This window comes from Idiotropiscis lumnitzeri, chromosome 18, assembly GCF_059441095.1.
Source record: "Idiotropiscis lumnitzeri isolate Australia: NSW breed Sydney's pygmy pipehorse chromosome 18, RoL_Ilum_1.0, whole genome shotgun sequence".
NCBI lineage: Eukaryota > Metazoa > Chordata > Actinopteri > Syngnathiformes > Syngnathidae > Idiotropiscis > Idiotropiscis lumnitzeri.
In genome coordinates this window covers 9,244,955-9,258,261 of record NC_142408.1, presented here as the reverse complement: position 1 = coordinate 9,258,261, position 13,307 = coordinate 9,244,955, and the positions used below count along the sequence as shown (strand labels likewise).

General features: G+C 40.6%; 1 protein-coding gene across 1 annotated transcript; it reads left to right on the top strand.

Moving 5' to 3' along the window:
- The first annotated feature begins 2,514 nt into the window (after positions 1 to 2,514).
- On the top strand, positions 2,515 to 13,121 carry skor2 (SKI family transcriptional corepressor 2). Its single transcript, XM_088280683.1, has 9 exons — positions 2,515 to 2,718; positions 4,081 to 6,060; positions 6,584 to 6,641; positions 7,024 to 7,107; positions 10,578 to 10,643; positions 10,771 to 10,869; positions 11,043 to 11,110; positions 11,639 to 11,702; positions 12,029 to 13,121. The coding sequence occupies exons 2-8, from the start codon at positions 4,096 to 4,098 to the stop codon at positions 11,693 to 11,695; spliced, it is 2,397 nt and encodes a 798-aa protein (XP_088136809.1). The 5' UTR covers positions 2,515 to 2,718; positions 4,081 to 4,095; the 3' UTR covers positions 11,696 to 11,702; positions 12,029 to 13,121.
- Positions 13,122 to 13,307: the final 186 nt, after the last annotated feature.

Here is a 13,307-nt window from a genome sequence, read left to right as displayed (position 1 = left end):
CCGGAATTGTCTTTTAGGATTAAAATAATGACGTGGTGTATAATTCCATTTTGACCTCGAATGAAAAATACATTTCTGAATTAAAGTGCGGGAACGTGGTTGGCATGCCAGCCTCATTATGAAGAGGTGTTAACTTCAAATCTCAGCTGTGCAGGTAGCATGTTTTTGGTTTTCTCTTTGTACTCCGGCTGAACAATAAAATAATTAATTAATCTGAATGGGGGCCACACTCATGTCAAATATTTGCCATGTATGACTTTTATTGTACAAGTTTTACTTTTCAAAAAAACATGACCAGCGGGCAATCTGTCCTCATAATTATGAACAATGTTTCACTTCTCCCTGTGAGGAGGGTGACGACATCCTTCAATCTGGGTTACATGGCTTTATATTTAGGTCTGCGTGCTCCCATCTGTAATTTGGCTGCATATTTTTAGTGGATAGAGTAATTGAGAAGCAGGAACAGGACGCTTGCTACATAAGAAAGCAAGTGGAGCAGAGGAGTGGATTGAAAAAAAAAATCAAGGCCTTTATGGAGAGACTACTGCTTGAATACTGTAACAGCCAAGAGACCAAGACCGTCCCTCAGATGCCTTGTCATTGACTTTTGCTTCTTATACTCTCCTGACCCTCAGATGATGGAGTGTTTGTAACTCATGGAACAACTTGCACAAGTAGAGCGTTTAAAAAAAAAAAAAAAATTAAAAAAAGCATGGTCAAGCATTACCCTGTTAAAACATTTGGAGTGAACTCAAAATTTCAAGGCAACAAACTTGGATAAAAAGTGGAGTGGTCCCCCCCCCCCCCAAAAAAAAGTTTCGCTGTTGTTAAAATTTGCCCCCCCCCAAAAAATACTAATAATTAGTTTACAGATCCTTGTCCCTTGTTTTGTCCCCCAACTTCAAGATATAAGTTAAAACAATTGAGCAAATTGTTTTGGCGCTACCAACTTGCTTGATTTGTTGTGCAAACTAACAATGTTGCCATACATATAAATATGCCAATTTTAAAGATGATCCAGCTTAAATGACTGTTTTAGCCCCCCACCCATTTTTTTTAATTCATTTTTTTACTGTGTATTTTTAATCGAACCGCATTGAAGGGACACTTTTCCTCCACTGTAGCTCTGTTCCTGCTGTGGGTGATCTAAAGCCTATTCCATCTAACTTTGGCCATCAAGTGCACGCTGAAAAGGTTGCAAGCCAACCGCTGGGCAACTACAATCAGTTTAATTGAGATTTACTGACGGGCATATGTATATTCAAGTTGCATGTCGGTGAATTTTTGTCCATTTATATAGTATACATCTACACAGAACAAAAAGGGTGTCTTCCATTTACTTAATTTTATTTTCTCAAGTGGTTGCACACAACAGAATAATCTAGATTTAGATGCATTTTAAGTGGAACGTATAGGCCACTTACAAAAAAATATCTGGAACCTGATGATTTTATTTCCTGTGACCACTTGATGAAATAAAATTGAGTAAATGCATCATATAATTTTTTTCGGCCTTTTTCTGTAGCACTCATCTTAATCATGAGTATACTGGTGCACTCAAGTCTATCCTCGCTCCCCTCAGGCTAGCAGTTGGGTCTACCCTGGGCTGGTCGCCAGACAAAAAAAACAAGCATCATTTCACACTCAGATGTTCGAGACAATTTTGAGTCTACAATCAACCAATATATACTAACATGCAAAGTTCACTAAGAAAAGCTGGTGCCAAATTTGAATCCTTTCAGAAGTGTAAGGCCGAGGTGCTAATCACTTTGCATGCAGTCCATAATTACAACTGTAAATAGTTTGAAAAAAAAAGAAAATTCAAACAAAAATAAATACCAAAGTGATTGAGGAGCTACAAAAAGCACCCCACAACAGTATGTACTAAAGTAAGGCTACCATTTAGGTTTTTAATTTAATTTCATTCCAATTCCTGTCAAAATAAACCATCCCGAAAAATAGATAAACTACGTATAAACTACCTTTCGTGTGCCGTTCCAACTGCTTTTAATTAACAGCAGCACAAACGTGGTCAAACTCAGCCCATGCTCTGTGCCATCTTCCTTACTGACATCCCTTTACGCGCCTTTTCTACGACAAAAAATATATCGTTAAACCGTAACACGCATTGTTACAAAGTGGCGATCTAGGAGACGATACGATATACATTTTTGATGTATTCCCCTTCGTTTCACGTCAGATGTGGAGCATGCACCGTGCGCATGGATGTGTTGTGCGTTGGAGTGAGTGTGGCGCGTGCACGTGTCCCGGATGGTGGCGGTCGCGGTGGGTTGAGCTCCAGCCCACACGCCAATCAAACAGAGAGAGAGAGAGAGAGAAGGTGTGAGAGAGAGAGGGAGAGAGAGAGAGGGGAAGCGAGAGAGAGAGAGAGAGAGAGAGAAAGAAAGAGAGAGCGAGAAGGATTAAGTCGGCGCGTGGCACCTCTGAAAGGCGAATAAAAGCGGCGCGTGCGTCCGCGGTTTAGTCACATCTGACGAGCTCACTGTAGTTAGACCCAGTTTTAAAAAAGTGAGAGAGAAAAGAAACAAACAAAAACAACAAAAAATTAATCGGCTACCAATAAATTGTGCTGATTTATTCGCACGTTTTAAAAATGAGTTTTTCATGCTATGTAGGATAAAGTGATTTTTCAAGTAAGCGGGATCTTGCTTTTTTTTTTTAAAGACTAACAAATTGGAGGACTCTCGGATCTTAGAGGTAAGAACTTGACATAAATTGTACGTTTGATCCGTTGAAAAAAACACACAACAAATGTCTCTTTTGTACAAATAATATGCAACTCGCCCGGTTTCATTAATGAAATGAATTATTTTTTAGTTCTTGTAGAAGATTCCTACACGTAATTATCGTTTAAAAAAGTGAATGCGCCTACCATACTAAATTATACAGTTATAATTTCATTTCATCTTTCTCGTCAATTTTAAAGAATTCCCATCGGATGTTTTTGCGGTTGGCCATAAATTGATCACGCAAAATTGCATAAATGCGCAGTCAAAGTTTTCGACCCCGTTTAATATGAGTCCAGTTTTACCCCTTTTACGAATAAGTCAAAAATGAGTGAGTTGTACAACCCGTGCAAAGAGCGTTTTAAAAACACAATGTAAGAGATAATGATCGTTTCCATTCAACTTTTACGTTTTTATTCATGTTAATGACAACAACATATTGTGCGTGACTTTGTGAAAATAAACAAATAAGTAAACCGACAGTAATTCTGCTGTTTTAAAATGTAGCCTATATTCTTAATGATTTAATTTAGTATTGTGTAGAAATAGAAAAAAAGAATTGAGCCTCGTCTTTCCGTTTACAACTTTTGGGACCCGAAATATTTTTAAATGTTAAAATGATGCGGACACATTCAGTCAAAGGGGTTGCAAGATTTAGTGCGGTTCGTTCAAATGCATGGAAAACTAGAAATTTCTTGGGAAAATGAGATTTTAATCCCACTGATTTATACTAGTTATATAATTTGACAATTAAATATTTTTAAATATTGCACAATATAATTTCTATGACATTTTGATATTTTGTATTTTGAGGAGTGTGTTAATCATTATTAAAATACTCTCAAATAAAAAAAAACGTTCTTTTTATAATGGTGTTTTAGTAAAAGAATGAAAGAAGATTAAAATTCCAGATTTCATATATACGCTCAATTATTAATTAAATGTCAAAATAATATTGCTGCAGTAGTTTGCTTGGACAGTATGTTATATGTGCAATTTCTCACCTAAAGTTCACAGACAAACTGACCTTTATAAATGTTTTTTTTTTGCAAGAATGATATCTTAATATTCATTTCACCTGCTTTACTGTAGCTAGAAACTCACCTTTAATTTGGAGTTTACAAATCAAAGAGAAGACTCCAAAAGCAAAACTGCGGGATTTAATTTAAACCCACAAAATAAATTGTGATACATTTAGTAACATTTTACCCTGCATGTCTATATTTTGTGTCCTGTTGAAATTAAATGAAACTGGAATATATGATGAGTGTCTTTACGTGGGCATGATCAAACCATTTTTGTTTTTTCTTTCTTACTTTTTTTCCATCTGCAGGTTTGTTGTGTCAGTATGGACAAGTCTCATCGTTCCAATGACATCATCATGACAAGCTCAACAGGCCCATACCCGCAGGAAGCTCTGACTCCTCCCCGGCCCAACCATCACCACTCTTCGTCTTCCTTATCTTCGCCCTCGCCTTCGTCCTCGCCCCTCAAGCCCAACCAGGTGGGCCAGGTCATCCTCTACGGCGTTCCGATCGTGTCGCTGGTCATCGATAACAACGAGAGACTTTGCTTGGCGCAGATTTCCAACACGCTCCTCAAAAACTACAGTTACAACGAGATCCACAACCGCCGCGTGGCGCTGGGCATCACCTGTGTCCAGTGCACCCCCGTTCAGTTGGAAATCCTCCGCCGTGCCGGCGCCATGCCCATCTCGTCACGCCGGTGCGGCATGATCACCAAACGGGAGGCCGAGCGACTTTGCAAGTCCTTCCTGGGGGAGAACATGCCTCCCAAACTGCCCGACAACTTTGCCTTTGATGTGACGCACGAGTGCGCTTGGGGTTGCCGTGGTAACTTCATCCCCGCCCGCTACAACAGCTCACGGGCCAAATGCATCAAGTGCTCCTTCTGCAACATGTACTTCTCCCCAAATAAGTTCATCTTTCATTCCCATCGCACACCGGACGCCAAGTACACGCAGCCCGACGCTGCCAACTTCAACTCATGGCGGCGGCACCTCAAACTTAGCGACAAACATCCGGCTGACGAGTTAGTTTTCGCTTGGGAAGATGTGAAGGCCATGTTCAACGGAGGAAGTCGGAAGAGGGCCTTGCCCTCGGGGGGCCACTGCCATTCCATAGGTCCCATGAAGACCGTAGGCTCGGTGGTACCTCACATGATGGGAGGCGACCTGGGCGCCCAGAAAAGAGCTCACTTTGACGATGAAGACGACCTCGAAGGAGGCGGTTTGTCTCCCCGTAAGACACCTCGTAGTTACCCCATCATCCCCGTCCCCAGCAAAGGCTTCGGCATGCTCCAAAAGTTCCCCCCCACCTCCATTTTTCCATCACCTTACCCCTTCCCAGCATTCGGCCTCTGCCAGCAGAAAAAAGAGGACAGCGACGTTTCAGCCGGGCACAAAGGCACAGGATTGTCGGGTTTATTATGGCCCGGACGAAAGGACGCTTTCTATCCTCCCTTTTGCATGTTTTGGCCCCCGAGAGCAGCGGGTGGCATCCCCGTGCCCACGTATCTGCAGCCTCAGCCCAGCCTCTCCTCTTTGGCTGACAATCCTTCGCTTAGGCAGGCCTTCCTGGATCTTTCTGACTCCTCCGAACCGGGAGCTGTTGGTGCCAACGCGAACGGCGTCAGTACAAACATGACCCCTAACAACGGGAGCGCCGCATCTAGGTCTGGTCTCTTTGATCCCGACTGTACAATGGTAACCCCCGACCTTCGGCCTGTGACCTCGGAGAGCTGGCTCAAACTCTTAGACAACCCCACACTCCAAACCAGAAAGCCCAGTTACGGCTCGGCCTTCCGCCCCGTCATCAAGGACGCAGAGAGCATCGCTAAACTCCACAGCAATGGAGGAGGTGTCGCCGGGGTGACGGATGAAGAGTCGGGCGTCATCGTCGCCGGCTCGGACCGCCACCCGAGGCTCTCGCCCAGCAGCAGCTGTAGTTACGGCAGTGAAAGCGGCGGCGAAGGAGAAGCAGAGGGAGCGGAAAGCGAAGAGGATGGAGAGGTCGACGTGGAGTCCTCAAAGCAGGAAGACGACGATGAAGAGGGGGGCTTCACCAGCCGGCCCCCGCAGACGCAAGCAAACCTGTTCCTGCCCGTGGTGAGCAACAGTGGCGGGGAGGAACGAGGGAAAGAGAGGGGGAGTGTTGCGGCGTATCGCAGCACCTCCCCACTCTCCGTGGAGCCCATCCGACAGGAGTCCCCCAGCTTGCCCGCCTCTTCGCCCGCCAGCCTGCCGCTCTCCAACTCCAGCCCGCCGCACAGAGAAGACGCATCTTACAAAAACGTAAATATCCCCGCAGGCAGCATCAGCTAATTATTATTTAAATGGAGTTGCAGCAGGCGGCGATGTGATCTACATAAGCAGATTGATAGGCCGCCTTCTCCCTGTTGGAATTGAAACAGTCACCCCACTCTGATCTCGGCTAATAGGCCCTAGCAAGTGGGCTCTTTAATAGCCGCGGCGTGTTTGTTCTCCCAGTGTAACCTCAGCCTGTTAGGGCAACTCTAATCTTTAACCTGTTGATGTTTGCATTAACCCGGCCGCTGAGGAGCGGGTGGCAAAGGCAGAAGCAGGATAGAATTATCGTGCGTATTAAATACCATTTTATAAATACGCAGAGAGAGAAAAAGAGGATCAATATATAGTAATCGAAAGCATTAAAAAAAATCTTCAGGCTGACTCATTAATAACGAGATTTGATCAAGTTGGGATATTTTATCCCGACTGTGCTCTGCTACTATTCTACTGATGTGTAACACCCATATGTAATAAACATGTAATAAGAGCTTAATATACGTGATTCCAGGTGGACAAAAACAGAAATGAAGGACTACCTGCCTACGCAACCAAAGACTCCATGTCAGGTGGGCGCACACGTTTCAAACTGCTGTAATTTATAACACTTGTTTTACGCACACACACAAACACACGCACACATTATTAAAGCAGCTTTGACTTACTGTGTTATTTTTTTTCCACTTTTCTTTTTTTACCTGATGTCTAAGCCAGTTATTTTATGGCAGCTTTGTTTCGTTGAGTGTCTGAGTGAGAGGTTTTATGTGACACATATTTCTGGAATGTTCTATTTTCTGCTCTCATCTCTCACTCCGACGACGTCCTCCGCTTGTTTTGTGGTGATGCACCACCGAAGATGTTCTCAAACACACACTGCGCAAACATTTTTTTTTTTTTCGGAGAAGACTGCAAATGACCGGTTACATCAATGTATCTCCTTGTGTCTTCAAGATGACAACAAAGAGGTGAACAGCTTCTTTGGAGCCGAGAATGAAACATCAACACCAGCACCAGACTACTGGAGGGAAAGCTCCGGTAAGTTTTTTTTTTTCACTCTCTTTCTGAATTGCTGTTGAGTAATTGAAGCCTCAAATTTTGTCATCTTAAAAAATAAATAAATAAATAAATAAATAAATAAGATTTGTACAATTGTCAGATTGGTTTTCACCTCAGAATTACAATTACTATGTAAAAAATGTTTGGTGAAAATTTCAAGACAACAACCTTTATTTGGGGAAAATAAACTAAATAAAAGTTTAAAGAACTAATTGCTCCTTGTATTCCCCCCTAACGTAAAACTACAAGTAAAAACAACTCAGCAAATTCTTTTAGAATAAGTAGCTTGTGAAAGCACATAGTATTTAATTGCAACATTTAGTCCTCACATTTAGTTTCCCGCCTCCCCCTGGGTTTCAAATGACCTCATTTTGACCAAATAAAACGGCCTGAGCGAATTGTTTCATGTATGTACATTCAATTTCGCTGCATCAGGTACACTTCTAATAGCACATAAAAACCTATAAGTGTCCTGGAGGCATCATTTAAATCGGTTGTGTTCATCATAGACCGGTCCACCCCAAAAAGATTTGTTAGAAAACGCCAAATTTCTGTTCAGAATGACCTTTCAATGGCCAATTGTATGACCGTACCTTGACAAACGTTCGCCACCGACAGCAAATGAGATGTGCGCACACTAAAATCCGTAATTCCTAACCAAGGTTCCGTAGCACATTAGCGAGCCGTGAAAAATAGTCAAAACATCCCAATTTGACTTTGTTTGAAAATGATTATATGATAAATTCAGGCAAGACAAAAGAAAAAGCTTTTTCCGTCAGATGGCAGAAGGTAAAATAAACCTGTTGCCATGTCCAACAGAATACATCTTGGCCTCCTTTGACGATATCAGCTTTGAGCTCAATTAATCGGGCCCACATTTCACATGACTTGTCAGTTCGTGAGTAAATTGAGCCGAGCTCCTCATTGTTTCAGTAGTCCTACTTATGGTGAGATTTTGCCTTAGTGGTGCGTCGTGGAATTTGTCAAAATTGCAGCCGGGTGCCGAGTTTTGGGTAACACTCCACTGAAATGTAGTACAAAAGTCCATAGTAAAAGAAGACTTAAACTTTTTGTTTTAAAAAAAAAAAAAAAAAAAAAATTTACAAGCGTTCAAACACAGCTGAATCTAATCATCAGCAAAATTATTTCAAAATTTTCATTTTCAAAGTCAAGTGTACTCATTTACGTTTTGTAAAAGCAATATTGACTCTGACCGATGACCACTTATAGTAATTATCCATGGAAAGGCATTTTTGTTTTAATTCATCCCTTGCAATGGATCTCATTCGATTGCGAAAGTGTACCTAATGAAGTGCCTAAATACACACAGGGAAGAGCGAGCTGCGTGAAGCTGCTTAGCCGAGTTGTCGCCGAGGCTCTTGCTCTTCGGGGGGCCGTTATAGTTCGACAAGAAAACATCAGCTCAGAAATAAGCAGCGGCGCTGGCAGCCTCCATCCTAGACCAATATCGCCACAGACGTAATTGCCTTATCCCCCCCCCCCTTCCTCAGCGCTAAAAAACCTTTGCTGTTTGAGAAAGATCACAGCTTATTGCCTTTTTATATCTGTCAGGAAGACATTAAAAGTGCTTTATGACATCTGTGCCAACATTTATATCTACCCCCACTAAGGCAAACACACACACCCGCTACCCGGACACACTCGCGCTCACGCATCGTAATGATCCCCGCACATAATGTGTAATGTATTTCGAAAAATTACACGAAACAAATTAAATGAGACCACCTTTCCCCTGATTGCCAAACGTCTCCCTGGGCGTTGGGAAGCGCTACGTGATTAGAAGGCCTGACTCCTTTGAGAATGCAACCCCCCCCCCCCCCCTCCCCCCCTTCGCTGCCTCCACTGTCTTTAAACTCTCCCTCTGTTTCTAGGGAGGGAAAAAAATAATCTAATTTTCCATTTATGTAATGCAAACCGCTTTGGCTTTGACTATTCACGGTTAATTGACTGTCAAACGAGGTTGTTATCCTCCGGCGGTGTCTGCAAATTTGCTTGTCAAATGAGACAGAGAGAGGAGAGGAAAAGAAGAGGCGAGAGAGGAGGGGGGGACTCTCTGCTCTAAATGAGAGGAAAGAGCATAGGAGGTCTGAAGGAAGATATGAAATGACTGGAGGAGACCATACACATTGAGTGCTAGCGATAGCTTCATTATCACGTTGGCGCGCATTGCACGCTGCATTCAAACTGGTCACATTTGAAAATGTCACAGAATCGAGATGGTTTGAGGAACAAGTTGACATCCAGGATTAAGTTTCCATTATTACGCTAGTCATCATTCGGCTCACGGCTAGGCCGAAGCCACCTGCAGCGGGAACGAATGCCTGCTCAACAGTCAGTCGCACTCAGAGCATGTTAAGACAAACGCTCACTGTCCCAATCATGCCTACCAGCAATTTACAGTCTTCATTTAAGATAAGAATTTTGTTTGCGGAATGTGGGAGTATGTAAGAAAAAGCAGTATAAGCATGAGGACAGCACGCAAGTTCCACTCGGGAAATCTTTTTCTTTGTAATTGTATGTAATATGTTCCCCCGATTTGCTGGTAGCCTATCCTTTCTTATCAGAGTGAGCAATATGAATGAATAAAGGTTCAAAACACGTGTAAATGCTTTTAAATGCACGTTTAAAACTTTTTTCCCCCCATGCCTACGATTAAGGTCCTTTGGTGATTTTAGTAGTCTTTTTTTATTTAATTTATTTATTTTTTTCAATCTCTTTTACGCTGTTGCCGCTTTTAAATGTTGTACTTTTTTTTTTTTTTTTTTTACAACTCCTAGGTACTGCTTATAGGTAACCATAAATGTTTAAACAGTTTAAAAAAATGTCCCTTTCTTATTAAGCCCCCTGATTTGATTTCCTGGGAATGTTGTGGAAGTGATCATTTGACAACATAAATAAACTTAAAGATATTTATAAAAATAAAATGTTGCATATTGGAATATGCGAGGAATTATTACCATGATCACAGCGTTTTCACATAGGTGAATTGAAGTAATTATTAAACATATATAATTAATGATGTTTTGAAGCAAATGTGTATCGGTCAAACTGGAAGCCAGTCACATTCATCCTGAGGCCTACCCAAGAAGTAGCTTTTGCTTCCAAAAACCTTGGTGACCCCTGATTTATAGTAATATAGAAAAGGTATCTTACTACTTAACTCTCCATTCATCAAAGCTCTTCTTAATGGCAAACTAAATTTTGACCACAAGTGGAGATCGGAATTGTAGTGAGGAAACGTGGTCAAGACATCCACTCGTGAACATAGTAGGATACTGACATCTAGTGGTCATATAGAGAATCACATTACATTCACTCAAGATGTTGATCGGAAGAATTCAAACAATGCTCAGTATGGTCAACTGTGCCGTACTAGTTGTGTTGGAAATATTTTTCATATTCATCTCAGACTGGTTTTGTGTTCTCAGGTGATCAAAGTCAAGAAGCTGCGTCTCCTGTGCAGCTAAAGAAGGGTGTGGAGAATATGGAGAAAGGTACGCAAAGATGATTCGATTCACATGCATTTCATCACAATATAAATTAGTTTCCTACGGGAGTTATTTTGAACAAATAATTACATCTGAGAGCTGTTTTACAACATTGTCATTCTTTCTCCGACAGAGGAACTCCAGAAGGTTCTGCTGGAGCAGATAGACTTCAGGAGGAGACTGGAGCAAGAGTTTCACGCTCTGAAGGGCACTTCTCCATTTCCTGTCTTCCGTAAGTTCCAAGTAAAGTTCAGTGCAACTCTTTCTTGGCAGGGTTTGATTCTCTAGGTAATTTAAAAAAAAAAAAAAAAATTCTCCTTCACTTTCCTTAATGTGTGTGCATGTTTGCATTTTATCTATCAACTACAGCAATGGTTTCTCAACCAATTGTCATTGTCATTTCAGATAATTTCCAAGACCAGATGAAAAGAGAGCTAGCCTACAGAGAAGAGATGGTCCAACAATTGCAGATGGTAAGAAAAACAATGTGTACTTCATAAACTTCACTGCCAAAATACTTGATATTACTACATTACATTATACAAATACGAATCCATGCTATGCTTAATATGAAGCATATCAAGTAAGTAGATGCATGGAATATATTTAAAAAATATAAATAAAAAAAAAAAAACTCCTCCAGCCTCTTTGTTGGAGGAAACAATAATGCAACTGACTGCACTGTTGGTGCTTGTGTGTGCATACAAATAAAACATACAGTAAATCCAATCATGTAGTTTGTCTTTCATGGGTGAGAAGCTCCTTTGCAGCATCTGAATCAATCATCACAGCTGACGGATAGACTGACAGCCTCAATTTGTCTTTGCTTTGTGTCACTTGGAACAACCGGACCCGCTTGTGTGCACATAGCCTGCATGTGTGCGCACAAATACCTAATGATGAATACTGAAAAGGCTTCATTGTATTCACCTAAACAATTGCTCGGTGTTTAATTTGCTTTGTGTGTGCTTTTTCCAATAACCTTTTTTTTTGTCTTCCAGATTCCATATGCAAACATCATTCGAAAAGAAAAGATCAGCTCCCATATGAATAAATAGCTAAAAGGTAACGCAAGGTCTTTTCATTAATATTTTTAAAGGATGCACTAAACACTATTTGGACAGCACAAGGAGACGATTAGATATTCAAAATGTAAAAAAATCCTAAAATGATTACTACATAATAATAGTGGTATAATATTTATTTATGTATTTATTTATTTTAGTTATTTTTACCGCAATTAAAATTAGGAGTTAAAGTCTTTATGAATTGTATCATATCGTATCATTATATTTTCCGTCATTATGGGTCAGCTTTTTCTGTGAAGAGACTCGCGGCATTATTTAGAAACAGCATTAACACATCATTTTACTTTTTTTTTGTCTTCACAGGCGAAGTCATCTCATCTGGGAGGAACAAGAATTATGTGACTGCATTTTGCCCTTCTCTCCCCTTACAGAAAAAAAATACATTTGAAAAAAAAAAAAAAAGGACGAACGAAGTACAACGCAGGATATGTCTCTGGATTCCAAGCGCTTGACACAATTGTCCTGTTCCTTGTGATTGATTTCCTAAAAGGGAAACAAATTGATGATAATAGATGGAAATCGGCAGCCAGCCTCAAAGACACCAACAAGGACCCAGAGAGGCCCTCGGCCCTTGCGTGAGTTTAACCCGCAGACGTCAAGGCTCGTCTAACTAAGTTCAACTACCTGACTTTTTAAAGAGTTTTTAAAATTTACAAAGAGTCAGCTGCAGACTGTTTTTGTTCAGGACTCTGAACTGTTGCTGTAAATAAACACACTGGATGAGGATAGTCCTCGTGCTAACATAGTTGCTGTTGTTACTGTTTTTGTTGCTGTAATATTAGTAAATGACATATCATCCATTATTTACTGTGAACATGTACATCCTAAACACACAGGAAATGTTACCTCAAAAGAACATCATTTGTCATATTGTCCTAATGTATTCTGCAGATTAGCATCTGGAACGGTACTTTTTAAAAAATCTACTTTCCAAAAATAAATAAATATTAATTTAAACGTTTCACTTCCACTATAAGGTGTTCATCAGCTGCCTTTGCAATTGGTTTGTGGTGTCTGCAGATGCCAAATGGACATGAAATTGTATATATGCATCTTGTAATATATCCCAACAAAATTGTACATAATGTCCAAAGTGAGAGTCTTCATCCTCACTGTCTGTTTAAATGCGTTTATTTTCATTTCAGTATTGGGGCCCTCAGACCCTGACCTTAAAAATCTGATGATTTATGACAAAGAGAAAAGATGATTACGCTGTCAACTGTATCTCACAAAGTGTAAAATGAAACCTCATCCATCTTGTTTATACGTTGAACCAAATGAATGGATAAAGTTGTCATTTAAGAAAGATGTTATGAACTGCATATGTGTTTAAATAACCTATGTTCCTGTTCTCTGCAATTTATTGTATGTGTAAATTAAAAGACTATAAATAACACCGGATGTATTTCCTAATTGTCCAAAAAATATTTGAAAAGAATATTGTATTCAATGATATATATCATCACCACCATCTTAATTATTAATATTCTTCTCGCGCTAAAGCAGCGATCCGAATGAGAGGTTACACACTCCAAAATATAGAAAATAATTATCGGAAAAGCAAAGGCACAACAAAAATCCC

Bases quoted from the DNA above. Each gene is read 5' to 3' on its own strand.
- skor2 (XM_088280683.1), top strand. From the start codon at position 4,096: ATGGACAAGTCTCATCGTTCCAATGACATCATCATGACAAGCTCAACA. The intron at 6,061-6,583 runs GTAAATATCCCC...ACGTGATTCCAG, and splicing joins AAGACGCATCTTACAAAAAC to GTGGACAAAAACAGAAATGA. The intron at 10,870-11,042 runs GTAAGTTCCAAG...TTGTCATTTCAG, and splicing joins TTCTCCATTTCCTGTCTTCC to ATAATTTCCAAGACCAGATG.